This window comes from Haplochromis burtoni, unplaced genomic scaffold, assembly GCF_018398535.1.
Source record: "Haplochromis burtoni strain Fernald_Lab_line unplaced genomic scaffold, NCSU_Asbu1 Contig_59, whole genome shotgun sequence".
In the NCBI taxonomy this organism is placed as follows: Eukaryota; Metazoa; Chordata; class Actinopteri; order Cichliformes; family Cichlidae; genus Haplochromis; species Haplochromis burtoni.
The window spans coordinates 1,631,239-1,651,385 of NW_024582420.1; the positions used below are offsets into that span (position 1 = coordinate 1,631,239).

A 20,147-nucleotide genomic window follows, 5' to 3' on the forward strand; every position below is an offset into this window, starting at 1 on the left:
GGGGGGTGACAAAGTTAGCAAAATTAGTAATTAGTAAACAGTTAAACATCTGCTTTATGAGCTCTACTCTTGATTCGCTCTGCATAAAATTTGCTTTAACGTTTCTTGTGCACCAATAACCAGCTAATAAAGCTCAACATACCTCACAAGCTGCTTTTTAGGATCCAAGATGTTGAGCAGTTTGTCTGCATACACCTTTTTAGAGGCTGTAAAGAGGATGATCTAGAAAAGAGAACAAAGAGTTCAAAAATCTTCAACTTTAAATCCTCATCTTCAAGCATTTAGAAATAATTAAGAGAAAGAACCAGCTTGTAATTACCTCATATATTTGAGACATGCGTTCCAGAAACTCTCTAAAGAATGGCCTCAGGCGCACATACACCTGCACAGGACAGTTTAATGGTCAGTGATCATTTCGAATGAAAATATGATCCCATAAGAAAAATTTGTCCTTTGAGGCTTTTTAGAGACATGAATATGGCCCCCTCTAGTGGCAACGTGAAGAAAGAAGAAAATAATAATAAAACAAGACATACCTGATAAATGACATCCTGAAAGAGGACAGGGAAGGTAAGTGCTGCGTCCTCCAGCTCATTTAAACTGCAGTGCACCAGAGTTTCATCCTAATCGACACACAGAAAAATGTCTTGAGTCTTTGGAGGCGTTTAAAGATTTCCAGAGAGATTCATTAATTTGAAAAAAGTGTTGCTGACCAGGTCTAGGACCAGAGAGAACTCAGGTGTGCTGCGTGTCTTCAGGGGAAGGGCTGGCTTACGAGTGAGCTGCTCCTCTGTCAGTGGAGGGACGTGCTTAATGAAGAAGTACCTACACACCAAAACAGACTCATCAGTAAATGCCACAACATTCACAGTAAGTTGGAAACCATTACACAAAAAAAAAAAAAAAAAAAAAAAAAAAAGGGTTTAACTTAAAACTCGAGTCTGCTTAGATTCAATAGCCAAAATGTTTTACTTATCGCATTTTTAATGACTACCATTGGAGTCTGCAGACAATAAAATTAAAAGCCTTGTGTGACTGACCATGCTCCGAATTGTGTTTTTTCCTAAAAATAGGACAGTAAGACTATATAAGTGAGGTACTTCTGTACATAAGGGTGTCAGGTTGGTGGTCTGAGTGTCATGTCTCTTCACTTTGATTCTACTTAGTTCAATCAAAGGTCTTTCAACAATATAAAAAAAGAAACATTAGCCTTTATCCCCAATTTGTCTGCCTGTCCACATGCTTGATTAAGCTGAAATAATCACTGTAGTGTTTTTGTTGTGGAAACGGTTCAGTGAAGTGTAGCAAGCCTTTAAACTTACGGGTCAAACACTTCCCAGTCTTCCTCGTAGGATGCCTCTGGTGGTACTGTAGCTGGAAGGGTGTCCACATGTGCCATATCTGGACTGGTGCCTGGAGCTTGGAGCGCAACAACAGTATTTTAAAAATATTAGAATCAAGACCATAAATCAGCATCACAAGAAGAGCAATCAGTTGCCACCATCTTCATTGTTACTATGTTTTCTCAGCTGTGGTATCTACCTGTGAGAGGGGGGAGGTCAGCATCCGTATCCAGCTCTCCTTCTTCGGTTGTGGGAGAAGCCTCGAGGATGTGTGGCGGTCGCAGAGGTGGGAGCTGTGAGACGCTCGAGTAGTAGTTGGTGGTGACGCACAGTTCCTGCGTGGATGTAGCAGTGCTGGTGGGCGTCTCCACAGCTTGCTCAATGTCCAGCTGCTTGACTATCTCCTCAGCTTCTAATGCTTGGTCTGGAGAGTCCGAGCCGGAAGACGCTGAAAAAAAATAAAAAAAATAATGGAAAGAAGAAAAATTTAAGATGGTGCCATTCTGAACTAACTAACAAGAAATGCATCTTCATCCTAACTTGCAGTCCAAAACAACTGGAAGAGGGGCTGATTATTGTCAAAGAGCAGCTTATGTTAGATTGTTTGACTTTAAAGTTAGTAATAAAAAGATAAAACGTGGTTTCTGTTTACAATTGAAAGCACAACCCCGACTACTTTGGACTCCACTTACCATTCTTAGCTGGTGAGAAGAAGTTGAAAACGGGGGAGAAGATGGTCCCGAGAAGGGTCGTTCTGGGAGGGCTGGTGGTCACCTCAACGGCTGTCGTCTCCTCCAGACTACCATTGGGCTTCTCTTTACTCCTGTCGTGATTGGTTGCCTCTGCAGAGGAGGAGAGGGGACACGTTCAACAGTGTTAGCAGAGAAAACAGAACTAAATAATAACTAATCTTGTTTATGTGAGTTACTCACGTCCATTGACGGATCCTCTCCTGCCAACTCTGCTTATATTCCTCCTGGGTGTGTTGGGGTCTGTGGGTGTAGAGGTGATCAGGTTGTTGTCCACATCACAGTGGAGGCGTGTCTTCTTTGCTGGGGTTTCCTCCTGAACCTGACAAGACAACACACCATTACAGGAGTTGTGTAAGTTATAATGAGTGCAACTGTAATTAAATAAAAGGCAAACAGATTTATCTCTGTTCAGTTGAGACCTCTAAACATTTCACAACCATGAGAGAGAAGGGAAAAATCTTTTGTTGATGGTTCAGAATGACCGTTCTAGATTAGACCATCAGACACATCTACTATACAAACTGACTAACCGATCCATTAGACCAGTTATTCTCGCCCTTGTAAACTGCCCTGCACGCCAAAAGTAATGCCACATCTGCTGCTGCAAGTCACGTTCTGGTGCACATTTGGCCGGCCATGCAGCTCTAAATTTTGGTTGTTTTGTTTGTTTGTTTTTAACCACCAGTTTAAGGATGCACCATTACATAAGCTCAGCGACTGACAGATTACACAGAAGGGGATGTTGCAACATTGCAACACAACCATGCCGCCACCCCCCCCCCCCCAAAAAAAAAAAAAAAACCCTAAATAAACAAAAACACTGGTCTCCGCTTTAAATACTGCAGCAAGCATTCGCAGACGGTGCTGGTATAATCAGTACGGAGTTCTCGCACTTGGCATATAACATGCAAAGAGTATAACAGGCTCATCAGGCATCAAACACAGAAGAGCCTTTTTCTTTATGTAGAGATATTTTTAGCACCCATTACCAGCTACAGTCTGTCATTTTTGTTATCTGGTGGTGCCATTTAAGCATATTTAATAATGTCACTGAAGCATAAGGTGATTCAAACGCCCAACTTTTACTGAATGTGGATCCACCATTTACATGCACAGTAACCCTGACACATCAACAACAAAGAAAAAGCTAAATGATATTGCTTTTGTTCCCCCCTCCATATTTCTCAAATGCAAACTCTCATTGTGCTTCCACTGAACCTACAAAAATATCTGCATGACACAGTGTATTGTCATAAAGGTCAGAATCTAAATTAAGCTCCCCCCCACTAAGGAGATAAAAACATATTTATAGAGACAGGGCAAAAACAAAACAACAAAAATAAAACACCTTTTGGGACTTCATAGGAAACTGCAGGGAGAATCCTAGAATGTATAGTGTGATTATCAAAATGGCCATATGTCTTTTCATAGGACAAACGTCTCTAAGCAGAGTTGACTTTTCCACTTGTTACCACCTCCTGTCCTTGCACACCAACTCTGTGAGCCAGAAGCTAAAATTAGACCAGAGCCCGAGTTCTCAGACAAGCTGCTGCATTCCACCAGACATTTCCTGGGAAACATGACACTCTCCACCAAGAAACACTGTGTTAAACTTGGAGACATGGATAGCGCATTGGTTTTTAAAGCAGTGTTTAACATATGTGCCCAAAAAATTTTCATCTCTTTAACAGCTAAAAAAAAAAAAAAAAGACAGCAGGAGAATAACTTCTCTGCCTACAAATTTTTATTTTTACTGCTCACAGACTGGGTGATGCGAGCTTGGAAGAGGTTACCTTTACAGCATTTCCTCTGATGAACTTCTTGATGGTGGAGAACAATCCTCTCCCAGTAGTAGGAGTGTCCTCTTCTACTTCTGAATGCCTCCGCTTGGTTCGGGATGGGCGGCTTGCCAGAGTGGGGTTCGGTTGCTGAGACGCCTTACGCATTCTCAGCCTCATTGTTTTAGCAGTCACATGTAAGGCTGTTTCAGAAAAAGGAAACAAAAAAAAAGAGCAAATACAGGAAGAGACAGAGGAAATCATTATGGCTGTACAGTAGAGACAACAGATTTAAGCAAACGTTCAGTTGGTAATGAGTACAAACAAGTTGTTCTAGCAGTCTCGAATGCATTAACTTTTAAAATGGGTGAGTCAACGGGTTGCATCTGTGTGCAGAGGAGTAACACTGGTGAATTTTCTACCAACATCTGGATGCATTCAAGATCCCGTTTCACTTACATCAGTGGATCCGGCAACAACAGCTGGCTTTACTTTCATTTGTACCACTAATGGAAAAAAAAAAAGTTACCCAGGATCTTACTGTACATATACTCAAACACTCCCACTCGAGTGTGCTTGTAAGATTAATGTTAAAGGCGAGCCCGTGTTAGACATAAGCTGAATAACTATACGTAAATATAACCAAAACAAAATCTGAGGGAACTACAGATATTTCCCAACGTCGAGTGATTTAGCACTGTCCTCGCCAACCTTTGCAGAAAACTTAAAAACAATTCACAGTGAACAAAAACTGTCAAGCATGCCTGGCCTTTGTGGTTACGCAACTAAAAATGTGTCCAGACATATCCAGCAGCAGTCCACACACACACACACACACACACACACCCCTTCTCATTGGATACAGTACACATCTCACATACTGTAAATGTACTTCCCTACATCTGCTTCACATTTACACAGGGGCGTATCCATGAACATGCCACAAGTGTGCACGCTGTTGCCCAATCCCACATACAGGGGAGTGAAAAAAAAAAATACTTAAAAAAATAAACAAACATCACCAGGAGCGTGCATGCTGACAGTGTGCCTGAAAGCTGCTGCTGCTCCAAGTATCAAATAACTTAGCAAGTGAAGACAGTGTCATTACTTCACTGTAACTGTACTCGTAAGGGAAGGATGCAGTCCATGATTTATTATACATAGGTTTCCTTAAGAAAATAGTTTTTAAAAAAAGTTTCTCATTTGAGGGGGCTGTTGGGGAAAAAAAAAAAAAAAGTAAATAAGGCCATGAGGAGAGATTTTGTAATAAACCTGCCAATTTAATCCAGTTTTAGAACATTTTAAACTGTATGTGTATGCTTTTGAGAGTTAAAAAGAAGATTATTTTAGTCTACTTGTGCACTTTAATTCTCCTGAAAGATCCTGTTTTACTTTATAGAAAACCGTATTTCCATCATCTTGGCACAAACACTTACACTGTACTAAAATAAGATCACAAAATAAAAGCTTCTTTATTAAACAATTTCAGGTTTCCCTTCTCAGTGAGTTTTATGATTTCACAAAAGTATACAAGAAAAAATGTCTAGGATTAAAATGAGTCTACCTGCTACCTTTATTCAGCTAGCTTTTTTTTAAAATATCGTTATCAAATCTTGTATTTAGCTTTTTTAACCATACGAGTTTCTTTGTTATACTCATTTTTCTTAAACTTTTAAACTCTCCAAAATAACTGACATTGTAGATAAACCACCACAGCACTCCTTACACAGCCCTTAATATATAAAATATCAATTATGTTAGCACATACTACTTGTTAAATCTTAGAAAACAATAACTAAAACTTTACTTTTGATACTATTCTGCCCACTGGTTTAATGTATTCTTGTTTCCTCTACATTACAGTGGAAACACTCAAAATAATGGTGAAGCTCACACTGGTTTTTGTTTAAGTGATCGATATGCCATTATAGCCTGCAGTATCAAGTATTATTGATTCCAATATCCCAGCGGTTACCTTTAATCTTTGCAGACTGTCACTACTTGTTTTTGTTATGGCAATGGGTTTAGCAAAGAACGACAACTTCTGACACCGCTGTTCTCCTAATTACAAAGTGTTATGAGTAGAAATATGTCATCTTTACGCGTTCACTTTGCATAGGGGTTTTTCTAGAAATGAAGCAACACAGTTATGTCCATTACTTTGTGTAGTCATGCCTTTCTTTCTTGTGCACTTCACGGGAATGTGCGCAGCATACCGGACTTTCGAGTTGCTGCTAAATAAAGAATCATTTAAGTGCTTGTTTTAATTGCTGTACGATCAAACCCCACTAAAGCTCAAGACGGCAACAGCAAAGCTACTAAAGGTCTACCTTTCAAGCACAGCATGCACTAAATGTGTGCTTCACCAAGGAAATCAGCCACTGACCGAGAATCATGCACACAGCAAGAGAGCGGGAAATAGGAACATGCATGCAGCTGAGATTGTATGAGCAAGCTAGCCGCTAGCCCTGAAAACACACTGGAAAAACGAATGAGGCCCTTCCCACAACCCGTCCGCTCTGCAAAATTTACCCCGAGGCTAGGGTTGGCTAAGTTGCTTAACGAACAGATGAATCATACAACATAACCGGCAAAAACCACTAACATTTAGACGTATTTCACACTATTTCCACTTCACTTAGCGACAAGAAAACAGGCGTTTGAAAATGTTTGATCAGTTATGAACCGACCATACCCAGCTAAATGAGCAGCTAAAGCTAATCAACTGAACCAAGTACAAGAGGTCAAATTATGCTTCGTTCATCGTAATAAAAACAAACAAACAAAAAACAAACAAACTTGACTACACAATCCTGCTTTAACGCAATTTGATATCATACTGTCAGGCTTTGCGTCAGCCTGAAAGTAACGTTGCATTGTTTATGCGACCTGGCACTCTGGTCGCTAAAAGTAACGTTAGCATATTCAACGAACCAAACCCCCCAAACAGGCTAACTTACCGTCTGCAAGCCAGTGCGACATCGTACCTTCAGCGGAATGACGTTAAAAATGAATAAGACGACTTAATAAAAAGCATAGGTCATCCAAGCTGGCGTAAAGTTTGGTGGAGGGGTTCACTCGAACGGCGTTACTGTCTTCATGTTTGTCAGCGGAAACTCGGAATCGTCAATCAAAACAGCCAACAGTAGCGCTATTTTATCTGCTAATCCCATCACCGCTACATTTAACCAACAATGCATCTGATGCACCGGTCTGCTGGGGTACACGGACACGTCTAACTGAGCGCCCTTTGAATTCTATTAAACGGAAAGCACGGTGGTAAAGAGCCACCCTGGCGGAACTCAGCTGAGGAATGCCAAATTGGATGCTAGCTTCAAAGGATGCTAGCAGGATTTACCTGGCGACAATTTGCATTGTTACATCTGTTACCTTATTTGGGTAAGAGTAGGTACATTCTGACTCAACATGACTGTTGAACTAGTAACAATGTAGTCAATTTAGTAATAACACTGAGTAGATAAAATGTAACTAAACGTGATATCAGGTTGTTCAGGAATTAGCCAGGTCCGTGGTAGGCCATGTTTAGCAGTCCTTAGCTATATAACCTAGCTTAGCACCGCTGGTTTAACTAACCGAGCCTTCTTAAAAATCAGCTTCTGGCAAATAGATGTGCACAGGACAGGGGAAAAATAACTACCTTGTCGTTAGCCACTATTACATAAATGAGGAGTAAATAAGTCAAATGAACGGGGTAGGTTAGCGTGAGCGACTTACTTTACAGTGATCCGCAGTGGCTGGAGATGATGACTCAAGGCTGATTAACCATCACAGCAGAGGCACTGGTTTGTTTTTGTGATCGGTTCCGAGTTTTTCCTTCTATAGCTACTCACGGACTGTCTTCAAAATGACACACCGTTGTGTTACCAGGCGCCATTTCCCGCCTCTGCTCAGTCTCTCCGAGGCAGATACCCGTATGGGACACAGACACACCCCCTTACCTCTCAAAAACACCAGCCAGTCTGCAATGATCACTGCCGCGAACCGTTTCTTCTGCCAGCGATCATAAAGGTAAAGGACTGCTCGTCTTTGTGGTCATCATTTGCAAGCGGTAAAATACAAAGCAACAACCAAAATAAACAAATAAATAAAACAAATAAACACAAAACCCCACTGGATATGTTGCACTACAGATACCCAGGCAAAACACGACTATTTTGAGAAGGATGACAACCTATGCATCTGCATTCACTCTAAAGTACCGTCACAAATGACATGAAGCATCACCTTTAATAAAATAAAATTACATTCACTGTGCCTTTCCATGAGAAATCAATTTTCCTGGTTGCACAAACAGAACTAATTTTATGTTCACAGAAACCTCATTCATGGAAGCATTTGTACAGTATGTCAGCTCCACATGTGCTTGGTTAATCACACTGTGTAGGACACCAACATTGTTCTAAGTATTGCTTAAGCATGAGTATTTTGCTCAATTTGATTAATAAAAAGTTTCAAATGCATGCAATGGCATCATTTAAGAAAAAAAGAAAAAAGAGAAGCACTTTTTAGTCTGTCAAAGTAAGAAACGGATTCAACAGGCCATGAGTAGAGTCCTTGGCATTTGTAATGTATTCCCACTCTTGTAAACAAACAAACAGAAAAGTTTTCCATATAAGAGTCCCACGATTATGTTAGAAAGGCAGAATGCCAAATTAGTCTCTGATAAACATCTCAGATGAAGAGTTTGTACCAAGCAACAGCAAAGTGAGAAGAAGAAGAGTAGCTAAACCAAAACATGGTCTGTCCTTGAAGTTCAGATGTGGGTCATTAGGGCCGGCATGAGCCGGTGCAGTTATCAAATACTCAACAGTCAAAGTACAGTATATTATCTCTACTGTCATAACTTAAAGCCATTAGCAAATTAACAGCAGCTTGGGGAAATGCCTTGTGTGTTTTTTTCCATAGTATGTTACATTATTTAGAATTACTTCATTAGCTGCAATGTCTGTTCTTCAAAATAGTCCATGACATTGAGATTGCAACCTATAAAAGTTCTTAGACATACTGATGTTTTTTTGTCAAGAGAAATCTCACTTGTGGAGATGGGTCTGAATGTGTTTTTTATGAGATACGATTGTATGAGTTTCCATTCAAAGAATGTCGTTGGCTTGATGTCTTTTTTTCCCATAATCCACAGCCCGATCTCCCTGCATATCTCGATCGTCATCATCTAGAGGGAAAAAAAGAAGAAGAGAGAAACACAAATATTAGAGAATGCACAATTAAATAGATGCAAAATTTACTACGTGTTCTGAATAATCTCCGGTATATGAGGATGACACCATAATGTAACATCGTAGCGCTGACTTTAAGCTTTAAAGGATGTTGATGTCAACCTTCTGTGAATTGTGTAATATCCAGAGCCCTCTCTGATTCCCTTCAGCAACACTGATTTATGTACAAGAAATATATCAACAGATTGTTCATTTTAGAAGAAACTCAACCCACATCATTCTAGGATGTTAGCTTTCCTGTTGGTAACTTTAAATAGCAAGTATATATATAAGAGACTTCATGTTATGGCATATGTATCTGATAAATGTAAGACAAATGAAAAAACAGCCAATCACAGAACTGGTAGATCAGAAATAAAATTATTTTTTCCTTTGATAGATTCAAACAAAACACAATTTCCCGAAAAACACTATTGTAGTTTCGGCATGAAATAGTGCAATTTCATTTAAAATCCAAAGGGCAATCAAAACAAAGAGAGAAAAACAAACAATAAAAAGAACAAACAAACAAAACATGGACATGCATTTCAATATTTCAAGGAGAACACAGACACATTCAGGAACACAGTGAGCTATAAATATATCTACTGGGCTAGATGTAGGTCAGATGTTTGGTGGGCACAGACAGGTGGTTTAGCTAAAACGAAACATAGGCAGGACAGAAAACACTAGATGACCACTCAATTACTCTCACAGAACCGCAAGTTCCTGGGTCAAGTTCTCCCTCTACATAAGATAAGAGGGTATTAAGACTGTTATAGGGCTGAGTAAAAATATGCAATTCTCCTGAATTGCACACAAAGCAGTTCTGCTTTGATCCTCAGGTATTTTTGCCACATTTCTTTTTTTTTTTTTTAAATATCTGTATTTACGATGACGTAAAGACCAAACTCAGGGTTGCTGTGAGCTACTTAATGTAGCAGGTTGGCAGGACAGGGGTGGAGGGAGGGAGCAAGGAGGAATGGTGGATAAACATCTGGACAAACAGTCCAATCCCCCGGCCTGGCTCACCTTGAACGTCTTCCTCCCCACCATCACCATCCTCTTCCTCATTGTAGGCCAGCTCGGCCTGCTTGTCAGCCTCATACTCACCCACGTTCCCATCATCCCCATTGTAATCCGCCAGCTTAGAGCCGTGTTGCGGATCTACTGGGGACTCGTTCTCATCAAAGAATCGGCCTGCAGGAGGCAGAGAAGGGCCTCATCAGGACGGAAGGGAAGCGAAGGCAGTTGGAGGAAGATAGGGAGGGGAAATACTGCATCATGTATGCATGAAGGAAAAAGTAGTTGCATTAAGAGAATGACAAAAGATGAGAAAGATGAGGTAAATACATGGTGCCTTCTGAAGAGAAAAAAAAAAAAAAAAGCCAATCGTGGTCTTGGATGCAGTATTATAAATTAGAGTTTGCCTACCACAAGATTCACAGCATGTGGTGGCGGTAGTGTGGTCCAATGTGGCTTCAAATAAGAGGCCTCTTTGGAGAGATCTGAAAACTAACTCGAAAAATAACTAATATATATATATATATATATAATCTATATATATATCTATATATATATATCTATATATATATATATTACTATATATATATATCATTAATTTTATCTATATCTATATTCTATATTTACTATATATATATCTATATCTATATATATATATATATATATATATTATATTATATATTATATTCAATTCTATAATTTTTTAATTTTTATTTAATATATTTTACTGCTGCAGTTTCTTTCACACCAGCATATAAGACTGTTTATGTTCCTGTCTAGACCCTCACAGATTTCGAAACGGGATGGGAATTGGGATGAGCTGTGCAGTCTGTAAGCTGATAATGTAAACAGAGATGACAGCAAAAACAAATCACCTAAAGGGTGTTAACTTCTACACTAAATTGAAATTTAGAAGGATCAGGGCAGAAGAAAAACAAAATGAAAACTTAGTGGGTTTTTTAAGCAGCAGGGCTGCAGATGATGAGATGGAAGTGTAAAAGAGAGAAAAGAACTGAACATTTTAAAAAAGAGAGAGAAGGAGGAAGAAAGCGCAGTAGAGAAGAACAGAAGTGAGGTAACAGGAAAGGAAAATTGAGGAGCCAAGTGTGTCATTTGTCTCCCTCCCCCTGCAAGAGACCCTTCTGTGACAGCCCTAACCATGTTCAGATAGGACTTATATACTTAGAAGTCCCATCTTTCATGAAAATGTGTTATGTTTAGGAGGATGCACTGACTTAGAAACTGGAAAAACTGTACACATGACACCACAGTAAGTTATATTTTAATCCCTGCCTTATTAGATATTCAGAAAAGTATAAACAGAACTAACTTACCATAAATGCTATAATTGTACTTGAGTGGAATCAATCAATGAGTTAAAGAAAAGAAAATAATCACTACCCTCATTCCCAATAGCAGGGTTCACTTTTTCAGAGTTTATTAGAGGAACTCACTTTGGCGGTGGTGTACTGGTTCTGCTGGAACTTGGTCTTTGGCGTGGTGAGGCTGGATGGGATTGGGCACCTGGGCAGGGTTGGGGGGCAAAGGAATCCTCTTCAAGTGTTCACCTTCAACTCTGACATCACTGGGAACTGATTATTAGAAAAACAAAACAAATACTTCAAACGTCAGGCGCAGTTGTTCCCAGTACTGCTTTGTCAAAGCTATATTTGCCTTCTTTAAGGGAGCACTCAAACTTTTGAAAGAGGTTACACATCACTTGAAAAACTCATTACAAATGGAGGAACTGTAAACAAATAATGTAACAGGATAACAGTTCTCTCCCCTTTCAGTCTAGATGTAGCAAAAGACAAACCACCCAAAAGCTAAAAATCTATAATAAGCTGTAGTCACATTATTATCCCATGCCTAAAGGCTCAAAATAAACATTGTTAAAATTAATAGCAGTTACATGGATGTGGTTACTGCACCTCGAAGTTGCCTTTGCTGTTCTCCCAGCTCATCTGCCTTGATACCCACTTTGTTGTCTTCTTCAAATACTATTGATTTGTCTCCCTGTTTGTTGATGCCTGGAGGTGCAATCACTACGGCTCGGCCGTCCAGTCTGTCCTGCTGGAGTCCGGGCTGGTCCAGCAACATGCCCTGGCCTCCGGGACCATCAGCTCCCCCGACTCCAGGTCCAGCACCGGCTCCCACGGCCACATCCGGGGCTTCGTCATGTTTCTGGGTAATGGCTGGTTTCTTCAAGCCTGTAGGCCAAAGACAATGTGAGAAAGGTCAGTGACCTACTTGCCACAAGGATTTTGTTTTAAAAAAAGGGTAGGGTTACAATCAGTGACAGAAGGGAGAAGGATTTCCTCACTTTATATGCACTATTCAGGTAAGTAAGCTATATGGGTCAGTTATTGTTCTCTAGTTACAGATTCAGTTTCACTGTATTTCACTAAAAAGCAACCTTGAGGGGTTGAAAAATGAAACCCAAGTTGAAAACCCAAAGAACTATCCATCCATTTTCTTCCACTTGTCCAATTCAGAGTTGGAAGTTTCACTGCAGCCCATCCCAGCTGCCATAGGGCAAAAGGAAGGGTAACCTGGACATCCACACAGACAAGGGGAGAACATACAAACTTCACACAGAAAGGCTCCAGACAGCTAATGGATTCAAACCCATCAGGCAATGTTTATAACCATCACACCACCATGCTGCCCACAAAAGAACCATAATTCCTCAAAGCGGCACCTGAGGCTGACTCCAGAAGTGACTCATTCCCTTTAGACTCTCATGTTAAAATGGCCAAACAGCAGAGTCAACAAGTTTAAAGGCAGGTAAAAAAAAAAAGAAAAAAGAAAAGCAGATTCAGTCTATATAGCAAATTTCTTCCTTCATGGAAACTGTGATGAGGTGAATTTAAATCTAACTAACATGTTTACTTATATTAAGGCCTAATCTAATGCTGATTATGGTCTGTCAATACCTATACTGGCCAATTAAAAAGTCCAAATGTTTTTGTCATTACACAGCTACAGAATTCTTTCAAATCAATAATTTGCTGAGCTTGATCTCTGAAAGTTTACATTCATTACTTACCAAACTGCACATCGTCGATTTTTCCCACCTCACTGTCTTCAATACCAGGCATGCCAGCATCACTGCCGGGCTTACCCATCTCTTCTGTAACACAGCACAGGGAATGGGAGTGAAGCGCTAGCATATTAACAGGATTAACAACCAGACAGCGTGAGGTAACTACTATTTACATTAAAATATTAAAAGATCCATGTGAGCAATTATTATTGATGATTTTCTCCTAAAAGTCAACATCTTCATTTAACGTGTAGAAAGCAACATAAAGTAAACGATAGCAGCGTTGCTCAACTTAATCACTCTACCTTTCAGATCGGAGTGTCTGTCATGCCGGTGAGTGGCCACTGTATGGCGCTCTCCAGCCGTCTCCACACCAGGCTCTGTATCTGCATGTCTACCCCCCACTACATTCTTGTGACCATCCACTGCACTCTGAAAAGGAAAGCAGATTACAGAAAAGACAAAGCTGTTTAATGAACAGGAAAGCTTAGAGAACAGAAACACAGGACAATTCATTTCTATTTTAAATACATCTGTATTAAAGATCCAAAAGTAGTGAATAAATGCAATGTGCCACACAGACAAAACTTTTCATCATTTACTAAAGAAACACAAGAATAGCTCTTATCCTTTTTGTTAAGATTAATCAGACTAACCTGTCTTAGCTTTAGTGTTTCTTCCTCCAGAGTCTTTTTTGCTTCTTCATACTCCTCTTTCAGTTGTGCAATCTGGCGTCCACACTGTAAACTAGTTAACATGTATTCATTCAGTTTCATCTGCACAATAAGGAATTTTTTCAATTTTATACATAAAGAAACTAAAACAAAATCAAATCAACAGTTGCTTTTCTCAATTTTACACTGCGCTACACTCCTGATAATAAACCTTTGCAGACAAATAATGTGTTTATTCCACTATTGTAGGTGTAACTTCTAGAAGCAAAATATAGCAAATATAGCATTTCACTCCATTCATGATACCTGCATGATAGGCATGTAGCCAGTTACTTGAAAGCTGTACAATCCCTCTATAATTTCCTGAGATTTCTTGCAGACAGCGCCATTTTTGCAAAAATTATAGCACAAAGGGAAAAGATATCTTTTGTCCAGTAAGTTGGCCATTATCCCATTTTTTTTAAATTAAACTCACTTTGTCTACTGGATAACTGTGTTTGGCCAAATGGAGTGCTGCCTCTGGGTAATTTCAGTGAATCCTTGTGAGCTGGACGGACACACTGTACAAGCTCGCTTTTGTGGATGTGAGAATTTGACGATTCTTGTTAGCAAACACTACACTGTTTTGCTTGGCCTTGATGCGTCAATTAAGCAAACACACAAAAAACACACCTCAAACTGCAGCACAAGTTAGTCGCACTGCTTTGCCATGCAGACGCAATTTTACAGCACTTGTTGAATTTGTTCTTGGTTAACATCACTTTCCCTAAATCCAAAGTACTTCCAAACAGTGGGTAATAATCTGCTTCGAAGAGCAACCACTTCACTTCCTGCTGTGCCACACTTTTGATTTCTGCTCTGATGGTCTTATCTGTACCACATAAGTACGGTCAAATAGAATGAGGAAACTTCATGCTGTGCGGTGCAGGGGAAAGCTGTGATTGGCACATGCTGAGCACATCATCAGGCAGTGATTTACGAAGTGCCTGATTAGATTTTTTTCTGTGCGTTCTGTTGGTGTAGCATGCATGTTCAATATCGTTTAATTATCTTCATTTAATTGTGGAAAACCAAAATTGTGATAGACTAATTGTGCAGCCTTAATCTCTGAGAGCTCACAGTTCCTCGAATATGGGTATATCTAAGACTCAGGCACATGTAAAGAACTAACATACCTTTCATATTCCAGTTTTCTTTCCAAGTTAGTGTTATTTTTCTTCACTTCTCTTAGCTGCTCTTCCTGCTTCATGAACTCTTGCTTGAGCTCCCTTAGCTGCTCTGTTTGTAATAACAGACACACAAAAACAAACATTTTGAAGAGGTTTATTGAAAGACTTGTACTGCTATATGAAATTGCTTTGTATGTTACATATTCTGTGTTAAAGGAATTGCCAGAGTGCCCTCTGTTGGCCAACACAGGCTGAAGTCTTACCTTTAAGCCTTTGAATTTCTGTCATTTGGGCTGTGACATCATCCTGCAGCTTCATCTGCAACATTAAAAGAAAGAAAAAAAAACATGTATTAGTTATGGTAAAGATAAAACCAGTTTAGGTTCCTGCATTATCAGACAGCTGCACGAATGAAAAGAGGGGAACAGGTTAATCCTGTTATGCTTCATAGTGAAAACTGGTTGCAGTCAGTACAACCCTTTTCTTTATTCCAGTACTCTGAGTCATGCGATACTGATCCAACGCCTGTTCTGTGATCTCAATCTACAAAATGTTTCAGGATTTATTTCACAGAAAAGAAAAAAGCACCAGCACACAAACTGAAAGCTCATTTATTGCTAGTTTATGAGGTTTTTTTCCTTTTTGGTTTTGGCTTTTTTATTTACACTTTGCCACCAGGTAAACCATAATAAAATCCAATACAGCTACGCAATAAACATTAATGATGTGAAACTTAAAAGTCTCTCCATTACCCTGAAGCTTCTGGCTGCGCTTTATTTTGTGTTCTAGTAAAATAAATGGCATGCAAAAACTCATGAAGAGCAGTAAAATACCAAACAAGAAAGTTAAGCAGGGGGAAGGAAGGAAACTTGAGGCTTTGGACATCACAGTGACACCCAAAAGCTACATTTTTTCTGTCCCACTAGATTACAAATATGGATTTCAAAGCATGAAATGTAAAAACAGCAGCTATAGTTAAGTTGAAGTTATACTTCTATAAATACAACTGAGGTGGCAGCAAGGTTTTCCAAAGCATCAAAAAGATCTTGGAGGCTCACTAGGATGCATGTACCCACCATTTTGTCATTAATATTTAGCCATATTTTCTGAAAATAATAGAAGCAACATATTGAAAATATTAATTTGCAGAGCTACGGGATTTGTACTGATTTTTATGGATATACTTTATCTGCCTTTCTACCAAAAACTTGTCATTGTTAGGCATTCGAGCTCTTGAAACAGTTGGGCAGACTGACTGAGCCAGAAGGAGGTCAATAAGACTGGACAGGAAATACAGCATTAATGTCAACTGCTCTAAGACTAAGGCTTGTTAGACGCTCATAAGTGGGTAATGGCCTCCCTGTGCCGCCTGGCTCTTTAGAACAACATGGTCACACTAAATGAAAAGTATAAGGCTCCATAATTCATTCTTGCACCTAACTTACAAAACTATAGACTCTGTTTGAAAGCCACTTATCAGACTTATCCGTCACTTTCTTTGTGGTACACACTTCTCACAATGTGAGGCAGACTGTTGAAACAAGGTTGGTCTGTTGACAGAAGAAAGGAGGAGAACAACCACTCTTTAATGGCTACCTTTATCCTGAATAAGGAAACACAGAGCCGGATCTTGGAATTTAGTCAAGAAATAAGGGAGCTTAGACAATGTGTTCAGCCAGTGTGTTCATGTATAGCCCTTTATAAGTATCATATAAGTATTATGTTGCAGGTCAATTACATTTTACCAGTAACCTGACTCCAAACGTTGGGAGAAAGTTTTGTGTGTTGTGGCTAAGGACAGCTCATCAATAAATGTTGAGCAAAGCAAGGCAATGTTACCCGCAACCTTACCCAACCTGATAATCCTGCAGATTTACTTGTAACTATGCAATAAATGTGTTGCTTTATTGTATAAGGTTGCATGAAGTTAAAACGATTAGTTGAAAATCATGAATGCTGCATTTGTTTTATTGCTGTCTGTGGTCAAACCAGAGAGCGACAATCCACACTGGATAAACATAAGCTAAACAATTTTAAGCTTTTGCTTTTGAAAAACATCAAACCGAGCCAGACTGGATGCAAATTACACTCCCAGGGCGGCTGGACTCGGACCAAAAGTTCAGAAGGTGCTGGGACATAAAAGCCAGTGAAATACTGGCTGGGTAACTGTGCAGGACAAGAAGTGGGAATGTCCATGTGGCGCGCTTTGATGTGCCTTTCACAGTGAATACATAAATGCCCCCACAGACGTGTAATAATGTGCTGATAGAATGAAAGAGCAAATCAGCAACAGAAACAACATAATAAAGTTGAATTCAATTTGCTTTCTTTTGTGAATGTAATTTCCCCTGTTATGCACCGGAAGATAGTTGGCAGCAATGTAGTGAAATCTAACAATTAACAGTGCAAACCAAAATAATCGAGCACAAATGAATTGTTTCTAGATGAATGAAACACTGCTCTGTCTAGCACAAGCACCTCTGAAGTTGGACCAACAGCACACACCACATCACCAGTGTATGCTCCAAAGCCTGCATCACATAATACATCTCAAATAACAAAATAATTGAAAATCACCTACAAAACCACAGTTTAAGAGGCCTATAAACACCCTTTTGATTCAGGAAGCTGTCAGCTGTTGATTTCTAGCAAGATATTCTTGGTGGAGAAATATTCAGGTGAAAGCAATCGAGGAAGATGAAACTATGTGGCTCATACTCAAGACAGCCTGCCTCACCTCTCGTAAGTACATAAGATATTTGCACTTTCTGATATAAAGTGGTGAGATTACAGCACAACAATGAGATAAGGTGGTGAAATTAGACATGGTGATATGACTGAGGCTAAATATTGTCCTTTCCTACTTGTATTACAAGTAATACTTGTCCATACACCCCCGATTTGGTGTAATGAAGAACCTTCTTGTCATTCCTGTTTGCTTTTCCTGAGAACATGACACCCACCTCTAGATTAAAAAAATGAGTGAGTCAGTCTTGCCCCCAAACACACATAATTATTACAGTGACACTCGGTCAAAGACGAATAAGCTTGATTCTGTATAGATGCTGTGCCGTACCCAGGAAATGTTTTATCTGCTCTAATACCTTGCGTGACCTGCAATGTTAAATTTCAGTAAAAACGACACTTAACTCGATCAAACCAAGACAAAGGCAAAAAGAGAAATGTACCTTTTCATCTGTGCACTTTTTAATGAGAGCATCCTTGGCCTGGAGCTTGCTCTCCAGGACGCTGTAGTCCCCATCCTTCTGGTCGATCTGTTTCCTGTGCGTGTCCACCTGCACCATCAGCTCCGAGTTCCGCTTCTCCAGCCGGCTCCGCGCCGCGTCCGTGCGCTTCACCTGCGTCTGCACCTCCGCCAGCTCATCCAGCAAGCGGCCGTGCTTGTTGGACACTGTCCAGTAGTTGAAAGACAGTACGACGATGATCACCATCAAGAAGATGAAGATGAAGGACGGGAGGCGACCTCCCCGTCGGTTTGCGCCAAACCCAACCATTTCCCAAACAAAGTCTAACGATATTTCAGGTTGTTACTGCAACCCAACGAGCTCAGTGAAGACTATTCTCCCGGTGTGAAACACATCCGTCTACGTGACATGCCGTGTATATGCGGCAAGTGCTCGGAAGTCCAGACGTTTAACAGACAGTCATGAACGCTAAAGGACCTTCACATTTCTAGTGATCTTTGCTCTCCTTCCTCCTTCCGCTCACTAGGCATCTTCACTGCAATCCGTCCAATGTTAGTAAGTGAAATACGCCCGCAGGGACGTGGCCTAGCTCAGCTGGCAGACGAGACGTGGACACGACGGCGCCGTGGCACTGAGGAATGCTATAAACCATATAAGCTAGCTGTACAACGTTAGCCTTTAGCTAATTATTTTGTGTCCCTCTGGTAAATCGAGCAGTACCGGACGCACAGACGTCTGGAACTCCACTAATCCCTAAAATCGCCGTCAAACAGGACTACTACTGATCCTGAATTCTGACCCCGACGTTACGTTAGCTCGTATTAACTGCTAGCTAGCAACCGTAGACGCGAAAACACCAGCGGCTGCTGTCAGAGAAACACATTGTCTTTAATTGCGAAGGACTGGTTTGAATCTCGTAATACAGCCAATTAAACCTTAAAAAACCCACTGTGAATACTGGGTTTCTGTTATACACTGTCCACGATTCACTGCCTTCCACACATCACGTCTGCGCTGCATGAAGTTGCAATCAGCCACTTTAATTTCCGCTCGCTGCCAGCGGACGTGCGCGTTTCAAAATAAAAGTCTACATTGGTATTTAAATTTCTTTCATAACTCTTAGCACATCTGAACGCTATAGACTGTAGTTTATACTTTATATATTTGTGTTTTACATTATCTGTTAAACCATTGTCCACATGACAAAAGCGATTAAACCTGCCTTAAAACACTAAACAGGGACATATGTTATGACCGGAGGCAGGGCGGTCTTGAAGAGTGATTGATCTGGCTTTAGTACACAGAAGACGGTGCGATATTTCCTTTTTGCGCAATTAAAGTAAATAAAAAATGTAATCTCCATAAACTGATGAAAATTATTGAAATTTCTACATTTCTATTACTCAACAACTCAAAAGTCCAGGCGTACCATGCTAATTATTCACCAAGTAAATACAAAATTGACTGTGTGACTTCAATGCTGCTAAATTACAGCTCAGTAATGAGAAAGTTGGTATATATCAGTCACAAAAACTGTCTAACTTTGGTCTAGTTGCTGGAAGTACTTTTGGTTATTTTTCCAGGTGTTAAAAAAAACAAAAATAATAGTCATTCAAGGAAAATGAATTACTCCTTAACGCCCACTCACATCCTGGGCCATCTGATCTCAGGAATTCGCATGATAAGGTGGGGCCAGGTTTCACAATGAACGCACCCGAAACTCTGGCTGATTGGGACCCACACCCAGTTTCACACCTTGGCTCAGGCGATTAGAGGATCATCAGGGGGTCCTTTTGTCCCTCTGTGGGGGGTTACTCCCACTAGGTTTATATCTGGGACTCTCCACCATTTGACCTCAGAACTGAAGAAGCTTCTCGGATGAGAGGTGAAACGTCTTCAAGTAACTTAAAGAAGTCCAGACG

General features: G+C 40.1%; 2 protein-coding genes across 6 annotated transcripts in view; both read right to left on the reverse strand.

Annotated features, from left to right (window-relative positions):
* ctdspl2b (CTD (carboxy-terminal domain, RNA polymerase II, polypeptide A) small phosphatase like 2b) overlaps nucleotides 1-7,992 on the reverse strand; it is a 12,075-nt gene extending 4,083 nt beyond the window's left edge. The window contains exons 1-10 of one of the 2 annotated variants that reach the window (XM_014336500.2): nucleotides 7,609-7,992; nucleotides 3,889-4,076; nucleotides 2,276-2,414; nucleotides 2,036-2,185; nucleotides 1,543-1,791; nucleotides 1,323-1,419; nucleotides 714-825; nucleotides 537-623; nucleotides 320-382; nucleotides 143-222 (exon numbers count right to left, since the gene is read on the reverse strand). In XM_014336500.2, the coding sequence (XP_014191986.1) occupies nucleotides 143-222; nucleotides 320-382; nucleotides 537-623; nucleotides 714-825; nucleotides 1,323-1,419; nucleotides 1,543-1,791; nucleotides 2,036-2,185; nucleotides 2,276-2,414; nucleotides 3,889-4,053 (1,142 nt within the window). In that variant the 5' untranslated portion in view covers nucleotides 4,054-4,076; nucleotides 7,609-7,992. The other variant, XM_005931402.3, reaches the window with a different exon arrangement.
* A 110-nt stretch (nucleotides 7,993-8,102) lies between these two features.
* Nucleotides 8,103-19,274, reverse strand: golm2 (golgi membrane protein 2). 4 transcript variants are annotated; one of them, XM_005931405.2, is made up of 10 exons: nucleotides 18,208-19,274; nucleotides 15,283-15,337; nucleotides 15,026-15,128; nucleotides 13,833-13,923; nucleotides 13,482-13,608; nucleotides 13,180-13,260; nucleotides 12,062-12,340; nucleotides 11,585-11,722; nucleotides 10,140-10,307; nucleotides 8,103-9,064 (listed from the first exon to the last, which is right to left on the reverse strand). In XM_005931405.2, exons 1-10 carry the CDS (start codon nucleotides 18,532-18,534, stop codon nucleotides 8,985-8,987), a joined length of 1,449 nt encoding a protein of 482 aa, XP_005931467.1. In that variant the 5' UTR covers nucleotides 18,535-19,274; the 3' UTR covers nucleotides 8,103-8,984. The 4 variants fall into 4 exon arrangements, with proteins under 4 accessions (XP_005931467.1, XP_005931466.1, XP_005931469.1 ...); XM_005931404.2 differs by having other exon boundaries at nucleotides 13,180-13,263; nucleotides 18,208-19,273; XM_005931407.2 differs by lacking the exon at nucleotides 10,140-10,307 and having other exon boundaries at nucleotides 18,208-19,273.
* Between the last annotated feature and the right edge of the window lie 873 nt (nucleotides 19,275-20,147).